This window comes from Chlorocebus sabaeus, chromosome 5 (assembly GCF_047675955.1).
Source record: "Chlorocebus sabaeus isolate Y175 chromosome 5, mChlSab1.0.hap1, whole genome shotgun sequence".
Taxonomy (NCBI): Eukaryota; Metazoa; Chordata; class Mammalia; order Primates; family Cercopithecidae; genus Chlorocebus; species Chlorocebus sabaeus.
The window spans coordinates 63,493,952-63,509,680 of NC_132908.1; the positions used below are offsets into that span (position 1 = coordinate 63,493,952).

At 45.7% G+C, this 15,729-nt stretch overlaps 1 protein-coding gene across 1 annotated transcript; it reads left to right on the forward strand.

The window, feature by feature from the left end:
• Nucleotides 1-386: 386 nt before the first annotated feature.
• Nucleotides 387-15,351, forward strand: CMTM2 (CKLF like MARVEL transmembrane domain containing 2). The gene is made up of 4 exons (XM_007993579.3): nucleotides 387-629; nucleotides 763-921; nucleotides 13,441-13,542; nucleotides 14,357-15,351. The coding sequence occupies exons 1-4, from the start codon at nucleotides 393-395 to the stop codon at nucleotides 14,537-14,539; spliced, it is 681 nt and encodes a 226-aa protein (XP_007991770.2). The 5' UTR covers nucleotides 387-392; the 3' UTR covers nucleotides 14,540-15,351.
• The last annotated feature ends 378 nt before the right edge of the window (nucleotides 15,352-15,729 follow it).

A 15,729-nucleotide genomic window follows, 5' to 3' on the forward strand; every position in this document is an offset into this window, starting at 1 on the left:
TGGTGACCCGGTGCTCGCAGCCCCCCGACCCGGCAGCTGAGCGGCGGCTTACAGACCTGGGGCTGCCTGGAGACGCCGGGATGGGACCGCGAGGGCAGCTACGCGCCGAGGTGGGACCAGCGGTTTGGGAACGGAGGTGGGGCCCGTCCGGGGCCGGCGCGTGGAGGGTGGGCGGATCCGGCCACTGCAGGGTGGATGGGAGCTGCGCCAGGAGACGGGCGCGCGTGCAGAGGGCGTGGGAGTTGGCATTCGGTGGTCCTGGCAGTTAGCTGAGCGCGCCCTCTGAGCCGCTCGGTTGACAGCAGGCTCTCTAGTAGGCCTGGCCTACCCAGAAACAGCAGGAGAGAGAAGAAACAGGCCAGCTGTGAGAAGTCAAGGACACCGAGTCAATCATGGCACCTAAGGCGGCAAAAGGGGCCAAGACAGAGCCAGCTCCACCTCCAGCCGGGGCCAAACCCCAGGAGGACAAGAAGGACGATAAGGAGCCATTGGACAAACCTCAAAAGTTGGTGCAGCCCAAGCACGAAGTGGGCACGAGGAAGGGGTGTCGCCGCTACCGGTGGGAATTAAAAGACAGCAATAGAGAGTTCTGGCTCTTGGGGCACGCTGAGGTCAAGATTCTGAGTTTGGTAAGTTAGACTGGTGTCCCTGGATGGGGGGCTTTGGCTGAGGGTGGGGAGAAGGAGGAGTAGGCTCCAGGGGTCCTCAGAGAGACGGTGAGAGGCCCTTGCTGCTGGCTGAGGTGTCTATGTCTCACTGCAGGGCTGCCTAACAGCGGCAATGATACTGTTGTCCTCACTCAGCGTGCACCCCATCTTGACGCTTATCATCACCATGGAGATATCCATCTTCAGTTTCTTCATCATACTGTACAGCTTTGCCATTCATAGATACATACCCTTCATCCTGTGGCCCATTTCTGTAAGTAAGGGGCGATGGGGAGTGCCTGAATCCAGAACGCTGATTATGTGTGTGTCTTGGCACCTGGAAAGTCACAGAACGGAGAGACATACCTCACCTCCCATATCTGTGCCTGGGTCAGGGGCTCACAACATCATTGTGGGGCCCAGGCAGAGGCAGCTGGGTGCAAGAGGGGTAGCTAGGCAGAAAATGCTCCAAAAAAGCCTGTGTGTGTGTTGGAGTGAGAGTGGGGAACTCTTACCTACCCAGTGGTCAAAGAGGGCCTGAGCCTTTGATCTCTTTAGGGGAAGGGGAGGTATAGCAATCAGTTGTTCCTCCGAACTCCTGTGCCAGCTCACACTTGACAGGAAATCACCCCAGAAGGACCCCATTCCCAAAATTCAAAGAAGAAAATTACTCTCCCGTAAGTCAATAAAATAAGACAAAAATGGGAATTTTTTTTTAAAAAATCACTTCTAAAGCAGCATTAGGTCTCCAGTGAATATCCCTATAAAGGATGCTTGGATCAGGATGTTCAACCCAAAGCAGTCATCTATTGGAATGAGACAGAACTGAGCAAAGTACTCATTCCTAGCCTGTTTCCTCATCTGTAACATGGGGACAGTCATATTCCTTGCAGAATTGACATTCAATCCTGAGGATTAAATGTAAATTGCTTGACGCCGTGCCTGAGGACTCATGGAGTTGAATCCTTCACCTGTGTAATCACAGGGCACACCCACCTAACCCCTTGCCAGTCAATGAAGACCCCAATTCCCAAGTCCCTTTGTTCATTGCACATTCACAACCTGCCTCCGGAGCCCTCTTGTTCACTGTTTCACTCACGTTACACTTGAGGAAATTGGCTTAGAATGGCCAAGTAACTTGCCCCCAGCTCACTCAGCTGGTAAGTAGCAGAAAAAAGCTTCGAACTTAGCTTTATGAGTACATTTCATCCTGCCTTCTTGTTAAAAGCTATTAGGGTCCAGGGATCCAGAGGTCTTGGTGACGTAGATGAGGACCTCCAATACGAGGAGAAAGGACAGGAGGGCCAAATAAGGACTCTCAGAAAAGGGACAAGCAGAGGACAAGGTAAAAGGACAGGCAGAGGACAAGTTCCTAAACAAGGAGCCTGAGAAGACATTTTTAGTTCCAGCAAGATGAAAAACCAATGAACCCTGAAAATCTTCCTGCTGTGCTTATCTAAAAATACCAGGGGAAATGTAACCAGTATTGCTTTAACTGAATGAATGGTGGACAAAAAAGAAATGAAAACACAGAGGCGCCAGAAATGGAAAACGGGGCAGTGATCACATAAGCTGCAAAGTATGAGTGGGAATGGTCCACGAGATAGTGTCTCAGGAACCTACAGCATGAATTTTCATGCACTCTCAAGTCAGGAAATAAGGCCTTGATCCTAAGCAAAGTGGGAATTTAGAACTGAAAACCCTGTATAAAGCCAGCACCCTGGAAAGACTACCCCCTGAGGGAAAACATGGACAAAGACACATACCCTTCTTATTCCCAACACAGAGGAATAAGAAAACATGTTCATCTCTGCCTGAGTGTTGAGTGGGCAGAGAGGAAGTCTTCCTTGAGAAATAGAAACCTTAAGCCTGCCCTTTGTACAGATTGGAGTTTGAATTTTTGTTACCTGCAGCCTAGAAACCTTCATGTAGCCCAGAAACCTTCATCCCTGGGAATTACCATAAAAACTGATCCCAGTCTGATTACATTCTGCTGATATCCTCGGACTCCTGATAGAAACAAATGCAAAATCACAATCAGGGCATGAAGAGATTCTTACAGAGGGGCGGGGGGAAAACCTTGTCAAAAATGAACTAATAATTCAAAACTACAAAACACCTAATTTTAAAAAATCCCCATTACTTAGAATCAACAAACACAACAGATGGATTAGAATCCTGAGAATATGAGATAATAGAAGAGCTATCTGAGAATAATAACATATTTTAAGTGATTATAGACATAAGAGTCCTGAGAAAAGAATAAAACACTATAAGGACAGAATAGACAGATTTTTTAAAAGCACAGTGTCTAGAATAGAAAATATAGTTATTGGCCGGGCGCGGTGGTTCAAGCCTGTAATCCCAGCACTTTGGGAGGCCGAGACAGGCGGATCACGAGGTCAGGAGATCGAGATCATCCTGGCTAACATGGTGAAACCCCGTCTCTACTAAAAATAAAAAAAAAAAAAAAAAACTAGCTGGGCGTGGTGGCGGGCGCCTGTAGTCCCAGCTACTTGGGAGGCTGAGGCGGGAGAATGGCGTGAACCCGGGAGGCGGAGCTTGCAGTGAGCCGAGATCGCGCCACTGCACTCCAGCCTGGGCGACACAGCGAGACTCCATCTCAAAAAAAAAAAAAAGAAAATATAGTTATTGAAATAAAAATGTCAGTAGATGAACTCAAAAACAGATCAGACATAGCTGAAGAGGGAACTGTTAACTGAAAGGTACAGGGAAATTACCCAGAACACAGCACACAGAGAGAAAGAAAATAAGAAAGAGATTGAGACAGAACATGGAGTGAGAACATCCATCAAGGTTGTTGGGCTGGGTGTGGTGGCTCATACCTGTAATCCCAGCACTTTGGGAGGCTGAGGTGAATAGGTCCCTTTGGACCAGGAGTTTGAGACCAGCCTGGGCAACATAGGGAGACCCTGTCTCTACAAAAAAAAAATTTAAAAATTAGCCCAGCATAGTGGCACATGCCTGTCGTTCCAGCTACTCAGGAGACCAAGGTGGGAGAATGACTTGAACCCAGGAGGTCAAGGCTACAGAGAGCTCCGATGGTGCCACTGCACTCCAATCTGAGTGACAGAGCGAGACCCTGTCTAAAAAATAATAAAAGAGGTGTCAAGAAGCTAGGCACAGTGAGTTGTGCCTATAGTCCCAGCTACTCAGGAGGCTGGGGCAAAAGGATCTCTTGAGTCCAGGAGTTCAAGGCTGTAGTGTGCAGTGATCACACCTGTGAATAACCACTGCACTCCAGCCTGGGAAACAAACAAGACCCTATCTCTTAAAAAAAAAACAAGCAGGGGGAGGGGTTGGCATGTGGTTCACGCCTGTAATTCCAACACTTTGGGAGGCCGAAGTGGGAGGATTTCTTGAGGCCAGGAGTTCAAGATAAAGAAAAAAACTTCAATAAAAATTTTTAAAACTTATTAAGAGAATAGATGAGAGGAAGTATTCAAGAGAATGGAGGTCAAGAATAGGGCTTACAGCTGTAGTCCCTGCACTTTGGGAGTCCAACATGGGAGGATTGCTTGAGCCCAGGAATTCAAGACCAGCCTGGACAACATCATGAGACCTTCCGCTTGTCTCCACAAAAAATTAGCCAGGCATGGTGGCATATCCCTGAGGTCCCATCTACTCAGGAGGCAGAGTTGGGAGGATCGCTTGAGCCCAGGAAGCTGAGGCTGAGTGAGCTGTAATCCCATCACTGCATTCCAGACTGGGAGACAGACAGAGACCCTGTCTCAGAAAAAAAAAAAAAAAAAAAAGTAGCAAGAATGGAGAAGAGGAAATATTCATACTGATAATGACTGAGAACATTCCGTATTTAATGAGAGTGGTGTCACTGAAAAATGGCATAATAGGGAACTCCAAAATTTTGTCTCTCTACTGTAGCAATGAGTAACCTAGCAAAAACTGTCAGAACTTATTCAGAACCCAAATCTAATTAAAAACTTAGAACAGCCAGAGGAGTGCTTAATGAAGGAAGAAGCTGCTGGATTTTGGTAAGAGAGGACTGTGCACTTTAACTTACCTGCTGGGCATCTCTTACCCCCACAGCTTGGCAATGGCTATGAAGACAGCAGCCCAAATTCCTGGCGAAGCCTGCTAGTGACCAGCATAAAGAGCTATTTTCGTGTGTGTGTTGTGAGACAGGGTCTTACACTGTCATCCAGGCTGGAGTGCAGTGGTGCAATCGATATCTCATTACATTACAGACTTCGATCTCAAAGAATTGTGGTTGTATGTTTGTTTGGACCTGTCTGATGATTACCTAAGAGATTGGTCCAGGGACTTGCCTTTGTTTCACCTGCCTCAGAACTTTCTCAGGGATGAAGCAGACTCCCAGGTAGCATTTGTCAAAAACATTTAAAGGGAAATATACTTGCCTCACCCACTTGAGACAAGAGAAAACAGGTGAGTCAAGCAGTAGACAGACCAGAAAGTCTGGGAAGAAAGAGACTGAGAAAGGAGATATATTAGGGAATCTAGAAGACTACACACATTCCCAGGGCTGGACAAATACTCAGAAATGACCTAAGAAGACCCTAAGCTTCCACCTTTGGTCGACCATTAGGCTCTGCACAATCAGGAGGTGAGAACTACGACAGAGTTGTAAACAGCCTGGCCAGATGTTGATAAAGTGCCCCAACACAGAACCAACCTGCAAAGACCAGTAATGTTTTTGTTCATTTGTTTCCAAGCATTTAGGGAAATCTCTGTCAAATCACTAGCTGAGGCCGGGCGCGGTGGCTCACGCCTATAATCCCAGCACTTTGGGAGGCCGAGGCGGGCGGATCACGAGGTCAGGAGATCGAGACCATCCTGGCTAACACAGTGAAACCCCGTCTCTACTAAAAATACAAAAAATTAGCCGGGCATGGTGGCAGGCGCCTGTAATCCCAGCTACTCGGGAGGCTGAGGTAGGTGGATCACTTGAGGTCAGGAGTTTGAAACCAGCCTGGCCAACATGGTGAAGTCCCATTTCTACTAAAAGTATTTAAAACTTAGCTGGGCATGGTAGCGGGTGCTTATAATCCTAGCTACTCAGGAGGCTGAGGCAGGAGAATTCCTTGAACCCGGGAGGTGTAGGTTGCAGTGAGCTGAGATCGTGCCACTGCACTCCAGCCTGGGCAACAAGAGTGAAACCCCGTCTCAAAAAAAAGCTGATGTAGTTTTTTTTTTTTTTGAGACGGAGTCTCACTCTGACGCCAGGCTGGAGTGGATCTCAGCTCACTGCAAGCTCCGCCTCCTGGGTTCACGTCATTCTCCTGCCTCAGCCCCCCGAGTAGCTGGGACCACAGGTGCACGCCGCCACGCCCGGCTAATTTTTTGTATTTTTAGTAGAGACAGGGTTTCACCGTGTTAGCCAGGATGGTCTCGATCTCCTGACCTTGGGATCTGCCCACCTCGGCCTCCCAAAGTGCTGGGATTACAGGCGTGAGCCACCGCGCTCAGCCAAAAGCTGACATAGTTTTAATACCAGACTAAACCAACTTTATATATAAAAAAAGATCACTACATATAGTAATTTTGAACTTGTGTGTACCTAACAATATAGCCCCAAAATATAAAAGCTAAACATAGACTTAATTATAAGAAAGAATTAACAAATAGTAACCACAGCAGGAGATTTTAACATGTGTCCCTCAGTAATTAACAGTTTGATCCACTGACATGTAAAACATAGAACCATACATCCATAATAACAGGCTTTATATTCTTTTTAAGCTCACTTGAAACAATCATAAAAATTATCCTCACATAAGACCACAAAGCCAATATAAATAAATAACAAGGAACTGATAAAATATAGACTACATTCTCCAATTCAGTGAAATACAGTTAGAAATCAGTAACTAAAATGTAACTAAAGCCTTGTATGTTTGGGGGATAAATCTACTGTTTTTCCCTCAGTATATGAGGATTTAGTTATATGTAGTATTTGCAGATACTACCTGTAAAATGCAGATAATTCAAATTCAAATCTGTATACTTAGAAAAGAAGAATGAACATTAACAAATCAAATGTCTATATGAAGAAGATACCAAAACAAAACAAAATAATGAAATTAAGGAAATGCCAAAGATAAGAACTAAAAATTAATGAAATAGGAAACAAAGATTTATGGGGAGGATTAATAAAACTAAAAATCTGGTTATTTGAAAAGACAAAAGTAGACAAACTTCAAGAAAAAGAAAAGTAGGAACAAAGAAAAACAGTACAAAGATCAAGAAGAGATTTTAAAGATCACAAGGGAAGCCAGCTGGCTGGCTCATGCCTGTAACAGCAATGTGGGAGGCTGAGGCAGGAAGATTTGTTGAGCCCAGGAGTTCAAGACCATCCTGGGCAACACAGTGGGACCTCATCTCTACAGAAAATAAAAAAAGTAGCTGGGTGTGGTGGCGTGCACTTGTAGTCCTAGCTACTTGGGCTGAGGTGGAAGGATCGCCTGAGGTGGGGAGTCAAGGCTGCAGTGAGACAGTGATTGCACCACTGCACTCCAGCCTGGATAACAGAGTAAGACCCTGTCTCCCAACAAACACACACACACAAGGGAAAATAGGTGGGGTTTTTTGTTTTGTTTTGAGATGGAGTCTCGCTCTGTTGCCCAGGCTGGAGTGCAGTGGCACAATCTCAGCTCACTGTAAGTTCCGCCTCCCAGGTTCACGCCATTCTCCTGCCTCAGCCTCCCAAGTATCTGGGACTACAGGCGCCCACCACCACGCCCAGCTAATTTTTTTGTGTTTTTAGTAGAGATGGGGTTTCACCGTGTTAGCCAGGATGGTCTCGATCTCCTGACCTCGTGATCCGCCCGCCTCAACCTCCCAAAGTGCTGGGATTACAGGCGTGAGCTACAGGGCTCACGCCTGTAATCCCAGCACCCAGCCGGAAAATAGCTTTTTATACCAATAAACTAGAAAGTTCAGATAAAATAATTTTCTAGAAAAAAATCATTTACAAAAATTGACTCAAAAATAAATAGAAAAACAGGTTATAAAAGAATTCATCCATGTTTTCATCTGACACTTTTATTGTTCCACATTTTACATTTGATTCATTTGAGTGATTTAGGGATATGATATGAACCATGGTTCCATTTTTATATCCTGATGGCTTTCCAGTTGTTCCACCCCGTTACCTGATTTATTCTTGTATTGAAGAGTACGTCTTTTCCGCCATGGATTTGAAATGGCATATTTGTTAAATGCTAAAAATTCCATATGTAGGGTTTATTTCTAGATTTTATATTCAGTTCTATTTTGTCTCTTTTTTTCTTTTAAAAAGCGTTATAATATGTCCTACTCTCTGCTAGTGCCTTGATCTTAAGACCAGACATTATAAGGAAAGTAAACTATAGGCCTATCGTATTTGAAGATAGCCATAAAAATTCTAAATTAAATATTAGCATAGTGAGGCCAGGCGCGGTGGCTCATGCCTGTAATCCCAGCACTTTGGGAGGCCGAAGCAGGTGGATCGCTTGAGGTCAGGAGTTTGAGACCAGACTGACCAACATAGTGAAACCCGTCTCTACTAAAAATACAAAAAATTAGCTGGGCATGGTGGTGGCCATCTGTAATCCCAGCTATTCAGGAGGCTGAAGCAGGAGAATCGCTTGAACCTGGGAGGCAGAGGCTGCAGTGAGCCAAGATAGCACCACTGCACTCCAACCTGGGCAATAAAGCAAGACATCTTTCCAAAAAATAGTAATAATAATAATAATAATAATAATAATAGCAGCATAGTGAATCAAGCAATATATAAGAAAGCAATACATCATTATGAAGCAGCATTGATGCCAGGAATACAAAGATGGTTTTGCCATACATACACACACACACATATATAAATTATTATATATAATATACATATTAATATATTTCACTATAATATATTCACATAATATATTTTACTGCTTTATTTAAAGGAAAAAATATATCCTACAAGCTGCAGCAAAACCATTTAGTAATATTCAATACCAATTTTTAGAAAATTCTTAGCCAACTAGGAATAAAGAGAACTTCCTTATCTTAATATAGGTATCAGGGCCAGGCGCGGTGGCTCACACCTGTAATCCCAGCACTTTGGGAGGCCTGGGCCAGCAGATCACAAGGTCAGGAGATTGAGACCATCCTGGCTAACACAGTGAGACCCCATCTCTACTAAAAATACAAAAAAATTAGCCAGGTGTGGTGGCAGGCGCTTGTAGTCCCAGCTACTCAGGAGGCAGAGGCAGGAGAATGGCGTGAACCCAGGAAGCAGAGCTTGCAGTGAGCCAAGATTGTGCCACTGCACTCCAGCCTGGGTGACAGAGTGAGACTCCATCTCAAAAAAAAAAAAAAAAAATAGGCATTTATCCAAACCCACACAAACTGTATTTTATAGTGACACTCCAGGAGCATTTCCTTAGAGATGCGTACTAGCTTTTCTTCTATTCAACATTGTGATGGAGATCTTAGTACAATATGATAAGGAAAACAAAAGGTAATAGAAATTGGGAAGAAACAAAATCTAATGGAATTATCTACACAGAAAATCTAGGAGAATCTACAGTGAAATCATTAGAACTGATTGAGTTCCACAAGGTTACCAGACACAAAAGCAATAGTGTTCCTGAATACCAACAATGAACAATGAGAAATATATGATTTTTTTTGGCTGGGCACGGGGGCTCACGCCTGTAATCCCAGCATTTTGGGAGGCCCAGGTGGGTGGATCACTTGAGGTCAGGAGTTTGAGTCCAGCCTGGCCAACATGGTGAATCACCGTCTCTACTAAAAATACAAAAATTAACCAGGCATGGTGGTGCCTGCCTGTAATCCCAGCTACTCGGGAGGCTGAGGCAAGAAAATCTCTTGAACCCAGGAAGTGGAGGTTGGGATGAGCCGAGATGGAGCCACTGCACTCCAACCTGGGTGACAGAGTGAGACTCTGTCTCAAAAAAAAAAAAAAAAAAAAAAAAAAAAGCTCTTTAAAAGAAACCACTTAAAACAGCAAGAGAAACTACAAAGTGACTAAGAATAAACCTACTGAAAGATATGTAAGACGCTACATAGAGAATATAAGACTTTATTAATGGATATCAAAGGAAAATGTAAATAGAGAAACATTCCACATTCATAAATATGAAAACTTATTATCATAGAGATATCAATTCAATTCTGAATTAATCTATAAATTAAATAAAATTTCAACCTAACATGGGTTTTTCATGGAACTTTACGGGGTGATTCTAAAATTCTTATGGAGGAAGAAAAAATACTAACAAGGATGGACTCAGATAACAAGATACCAGATTTACCATAAAGCTTTGGTACTAGCTCAGGGACTGACAAGAAGACTAATGAAATTGTTACAGATTGAATGTTTGTGTCTCCCACTCTGCAAAACCATATGCTGAGGCTCTAACCCCACTGTAGCTGTACTTGAAGATGCGGCCTCTAAGGAGGTAATTAAGGTTAAATGAGGTCAGAATACTGGGGCCCTGATCAAATAAGTGTCTTGTTTTTTGTTTGTTGGTTTTGAGACAGAGTTTTGCTCTTGTCACCCAGGCTAGAGTGCAGTGGCAAAATGTCAGCTCACTGCAACTTCCACCGCCCGGTTCAAGCATTCTCCTGCCTCAGCCTCCTGAGTAGCTAGGATTACAGGTGTGCACCACTGCACCCGGCTAATTTTGTATTTTTACTAGAGACAGCGTTTTGCCATGTTGGCCTAGCTGGTCTTGAACTCCTGGCCTCAGGTGATCTGCCTGCCTTGGCCTCCCAAAGTGCTATGATTACAGGTGTGAGCCACCACACCCAGCTAGTAAGTAAGTATCTTTATAAGAGAGCAGAGAATTCTCTCTCCCTCTTGCTCTCTCTACACACACACACACGCACACATGCACACACACATATACACGCACGCATCAAAGAAAGGCCATGTGAAAACGTAGTGAGAAGACAGCCATCTGCAAGCCCGGAAGAGAGCCCTCACCAGAAACTGAATTTCCTGGCACCTTGCTCATGGACTTCAGCCTCCAAAACTGCGAGAAAGTTAATGTCTGTTGTTTAAGTCACCCAGTCTGGGATATTTTATTATGGCATCCTGAGTAGACTAATACAGGAATAGAAAAGAAAACTCAGAAATAGATCTACAAACATATGGCAACTTGGTATATGACGGAGGTAGCATTATAAAACAGTTGAATAGAATATTCAATAAATGTCCCTGGGATTTGTGGAGAGAGAGGAAGGGAGGGAGAGAGACAGACTATGTATCCCATTAAAATTAAAACTTCAACAGAAGACATCATAGGCCAGGTAGTGGCTCACACCTATAATCCTGACACTTTGGGAGGCCAAAGTGGGATGATCACTTGAGTCCCGGAGTCCAGGGCTTGGAGACCAGCCTGGGCAACATAGGGAAACCCTGCCTCTACAAAAACAATTTTTTTTTTTTTTTGAGATGGAGTTTTGCTCTTGTTGCCCAGGCTAGAGTGCAATGGCATGATCTTGGCTCACTGCAACCTCTGCCTCCTAGGTTCAAGAGAGTCTCATATCTCAGCCTCCTGAGTAGCTGGGATTACAGGCATGCGCCACCACACCTAGCTAATTTTGTATTTTTCGTAGAGATGGGGTTTCTCCATGTTGGTCAGGCTGGTCTCGAACCCCCAACCTCAGGTGATCCGCCCGCCTTGGCCTCCCAAAATCCTGGGATTACAGGCGTGAGCCACTGCACCCAGCTTACAAAAACAATGTTTTTAATTGCACAGTGGCAGGCTCCTGTAGTCCCAACTGAGGCTGAGGTGGGGAGGATCGCTTGAGCCCAGGAGTTCAAGATTACAGTGCATGGTAGAAACACCCTGTGTCTCATTTTGTTCATTCCTATAGTAGGCTACATCAGTTAAAATTAATAAATCTGGCTGGGCGCGGTGGCTCACGCCTATAATCCCAGCACTTTAGGAGGCCAAGGCGGGCGGATCACGAGGTCAGGAGATCAAGACCATCCTGGCTAACATGGTGAAACTCCATCTCTACTAAAAATACAAAAAATTAGCCAGGTGTGGTGGCAGGCGCTTGTAGTCCCAGCTACTCAGGAGGCGAGGCAGGAGAATGGCGTGAACCCAGGAGGCAGAGCTTGCAGTGAGCCGAGATCGCGCCACTGCACTCCAGCCTGGGCAATAGAGCAAGACTCTGTCTCAAAAAAAAAAAAAAAAAAAAAAAGAATAAATCTATTTCTCAATGTGGATAAATCTCAAAAGGCAAAAAGCAAGCATTGAAAGGTAGGATACTTTTTATTTAAATATAAAAAGTGTATTTTGAAATATACAAAATAGTATACATTGTTTATGAATATATAATATGTAGAAAAGCACAAATTCAGACGGGAAAACTACACATCAGCTTCCAAAAGTTGGAGGAGGGAGGCATGAGGGACAGGAAGCGGGAAGGAAGCGAGGGGGCTGCAGCTCCATCTGTGAAGTTGGATTTCTTGATTTCAAAGAGGCCTAAAGGGGACATTGGCAAGACGTTAACATCTGTTAAATGTCAGTGGCTCGTGGCCTGGTAGAGGTGGGAGTTGGAGGTAGGATGTTCTATTATTTTCTGGGCATTTGAAATGTATCAAAATTCAAAACATTAAAAAAGAAAAGGCCTGAAACAAAGTGGCCAGGGAAGGACAACAGCAGGAAATGGCATTATAGAAACCAAGGGGAATGGCAGGTGTCTTCCAGCGCTGCAGGATCAGCTGCTTCTCACCCCATCCTCTAGCCCCAGGAGAGATGCGGGAGGAAGCCAGCCTGCTATGGCCATGGTTTGGCCAGCTCTGAGAAGTTTGGCAATGCCTTGCCAGTAGCGGGAGGGAAACGAGTGTATGGTATGGGGAGGGTGAGACTGAAGTCACAGGGGACGGGCAGGAGGGTTGAGGAAGGAAGAGGTGGTACCACCTTGCAAGGAGGGAAAGGGGTCTAGGAAGTCAGGCTGAGGGCAGCGGGTTGCAGAGGAAGCTGCCAGGCTCCCAATGAGATGCTAAAGTCCATCAGAGCCAATGCAGCCCACCCAGCCAGAGCGGGGAGCTGGCCCTGGGAGCTGAAAGTCAGTGGTGGGGTCCTTAAGAGGGACATCATGAAGTTTTATAGTTGTGTATTTATTTAAATGAGTATTGACTGGGTGCTGTGGCCCAGGCCTATAATCCCAGCACTTTGGGAGGCTGAGGAAGGTGGATCGCTTGAGTCCAGGAGTTTGAGACCAGCCTGGATAACATGGTGAAACCCTATCTCTACTAAAAATACAAAAAAAAAAAAAGAAAAAAAAAATTAGCTGGGCTTGGTGGCACATGCCTGTAGTGGCAGTCGGAGGTGGGAGAATCACCTGAGCCTGAGGAGGTCGAGGCTGCAGTGAGCAGAAATTGCGCCACCACACTCCAGCCTGCGTAATCAGAGTAAGACCCTGTCTCAAAAAATAGAAAATAAACATAATAAATGAGTATTGGTGGGAGGAGACATAGGCAGAAACTAAATGTGTGATTTCACAGAGAGATGGTAGAAGAGGGGGCTGGTGACTTCACAGGCTTCAGCATGAGGGCATTTTAGCATCCTGGACTTTTTAGGTTTCAATTTAAAAAGCCCAGCTGGAGGGCCACAGATATGTCCACCTAGCCCGGTGTGTGTTTATCTTTATGCACACGTTTTTAAATCAGATGGAAGTTTGCAAATCATTCCTTTGGAGGAAGCTAACCAGGGTGCAGTGTTTGTTGCCGGGGGCCCTGGCTTTGGCTGAGGCTGACTCACCTCTCCACCTTCAGGACCTGTTCAACGACCTGTTTGCCTGTGCGTTCCTGGTGGGAGCCGTGGTCTTTGCTGTGAGAAGTCGGCGATCCATGCATCTCCACTACTTACTTGCTGTGGTGAGTCTTTCCAGGCTGGGCCGTGCATTTGCTCTGAATTCACCTCTTTTGGAGGATGGGTGTTGTCCTCTGTTTAAGGAAAGGGCTTCTTTATTTTTCACAAAAATCTTGGGATCAAAGTAAAGTTTAAAAGTGAAGTAGGCTGGGCGCAGTGGCTCATGCCTATAATCCCAGCACTTTGGGAGGCCGAAGCGAGTGGATCACCTGAGGTCAGGAGTTTGTAGACCAGCCTGGCCAACATGGTGAAATACAAAAATACAAAATTTACAAAATTTAGTAGAAAATGTATTTTCTACTAAAAATACAAAAATTAGCTAGGCATGGTGGCGCATGCCTGTAATCCCAGCAACTTGGGAGGCTGAGGCAGGAGAATTGCTTAAATCCAGGAGGCAGAGGTTGCAGTCAGCAGAGATTGTGGCACTGCACTCCACCCTGGATGACAGAGCGAGACTTCGTCTCAAAGGAAAAAAAAGTAAAGTAGACAGATGTTTCCAATGGAGCCACCATTTAAATAAAGATGATGTCCGGGGAGCCAGCCCAGGTTCCTTCCTGTAGCTGCCGACCCCAGAGCCAACAGTCCCACTCTGGCTGGGTTTCAAGACAGAAAAGAAACAGGTGAGATGGCAGGATGGGGGAGTGGAGAAGGCCGAGGCTGAAGGAGTAGGCATGCTTCTAGCCTCTCAGGGCTGGTTGACATTTGAGGGGACATGGGGGACGTGTGACACAGCACCCCCTGATGAACGAGAAACCAGGAGGGAAACTCACCACATTTGGAATGAAAAGCAAAAGTCATGAGGACCCTTTTGTTTTCCAGATCCTTATTGGTGTGGCTGGAGTTTTTGCTTTGATCGATATGTGTCTTCAAAGAAACAACTTCAGAGGCAAGAGGGCCAAAAAGCATATGCTGATTTCTCCTCCAGGCAAAGAAAAAGAACCCCAGCAGGGCAAGGGACCAGAACCCGCCAAGCCACCAGAGCCAGCAAAGGGAAAGAAATGACTTGGAGGAGGCTCCTACTGTCTGAAACGGCAGTGTATTTTACAGCAATACATTTCTACTCTCTTCCTTGTCTTCTTTCTAGAATGGTTTTCTTTTCCATTTTCATTACCACCTTTGCTTGGAAAAGAATGGATTAATGGATTCTAAAAGCCTAAAGTTGATGTAAGCATTATTTTGTTCATTCAGCAAAAGTTACTGATTGGTAGGGTGCAGAGGGTAATGCCAGGGCAGGGCCCAGGAGCCAAGGCTCCTGAAGTGCTCCCAGGCTACTGGGCACCAAGGGCCTGGGGGACCAGAAGTGTAGGTGTTTCCGGCTAGCGACCCCAACCAACTGGCAGGGGGCGGGGGCCAGGGCGCCGGGGGCAGAGGAAGACGAGAAACCAGAAAAAAAAGGATCATTTTGTTCACACTGATTATTTTAATTTTACTTTTTAAAAAAAGCATCCAAGCAATTGTTATGAGAAAAATAAATTTGATGGCCTTCCTTGCAGTTTAGTTTTTAGGTTTTTTTTTTTTTTTGGTGAGTCAGAGTTTTGCTCTTGTTGCCCAGGCTGGAGTGCAATGACGTGATCTCGGCTCAGCTCACCGCAACCTACACCTCCCAGGTTCAAGCAATTCTCCTGCCTCAGCCTCCTTGAGTAGCTGGTATTATAGGCATCTGCCACCACACCTGGCTAATTTTCTGTATCTCTAGTAGAGACAGGATTTCACCATGTTGGCCAGGCTGGTCTCAAACTCCTGACCTCAGGTGATCCACCCTCCTTGGCCTCCCAGGGTGCTGGGATTACAGGCGTGAGCCACCGTACCCGGCCTGCAACTTAGTATTGATCCTCACTGAGGTTCACTCCGGTGGAGGTGAGGAGGGCAGGGGGTGTCAATTCCTCAGAGATCAGGGTCTCCAAGGGTCTGAGTCAGGCTGGCATATGGGCTGAGCAGGGTGGGCACAGGAGAAGCCTAGGGGCTGTTTCCCTCTGGGACCTGGAGTGTCTCCCTCCACTGACGACCTGAGCATAAGGCCTGGAGTCCCCACATGCAGGCCTTGCAGATCTTTCCAACAGAGAAGGCCCTGCTCTCACTGGACAGTCCAGCCATCCTGGCAGGGGAAGGGTTGTCTCCATGACAGGAAAGCCAGGCCCCAAACTGACCCATGAGGAGCTGGAAGGGGGCATGTAGGAGGAAGCGTGGAGCCC

Excerpts from the sequence above, each read along its gene's own strand:
- CMTM2 (XM_007993579.3), top strand. The coding sequence starts at position 393 with ATGGCACCTAAGGCGGCAAAAGGGGCCAAGACAGAGCCAGCTCCACCT. Across the intron at positions 922-13,440 it reads TCATCCTGTGGCCCATTTCT|GACCTGTTCAACGACCTGTT; the intron begins GTAAGTAAGGGG and ends CTCCACCTTCAG. Across the intron at positions 13,543-14,356 it reads TCCACTACTTACTTGCTGTG|ATCCTTATTGGTGTGGCTGG; the intron begins GTGAGTCTTTCC and ends TTTGTTTTCCAG.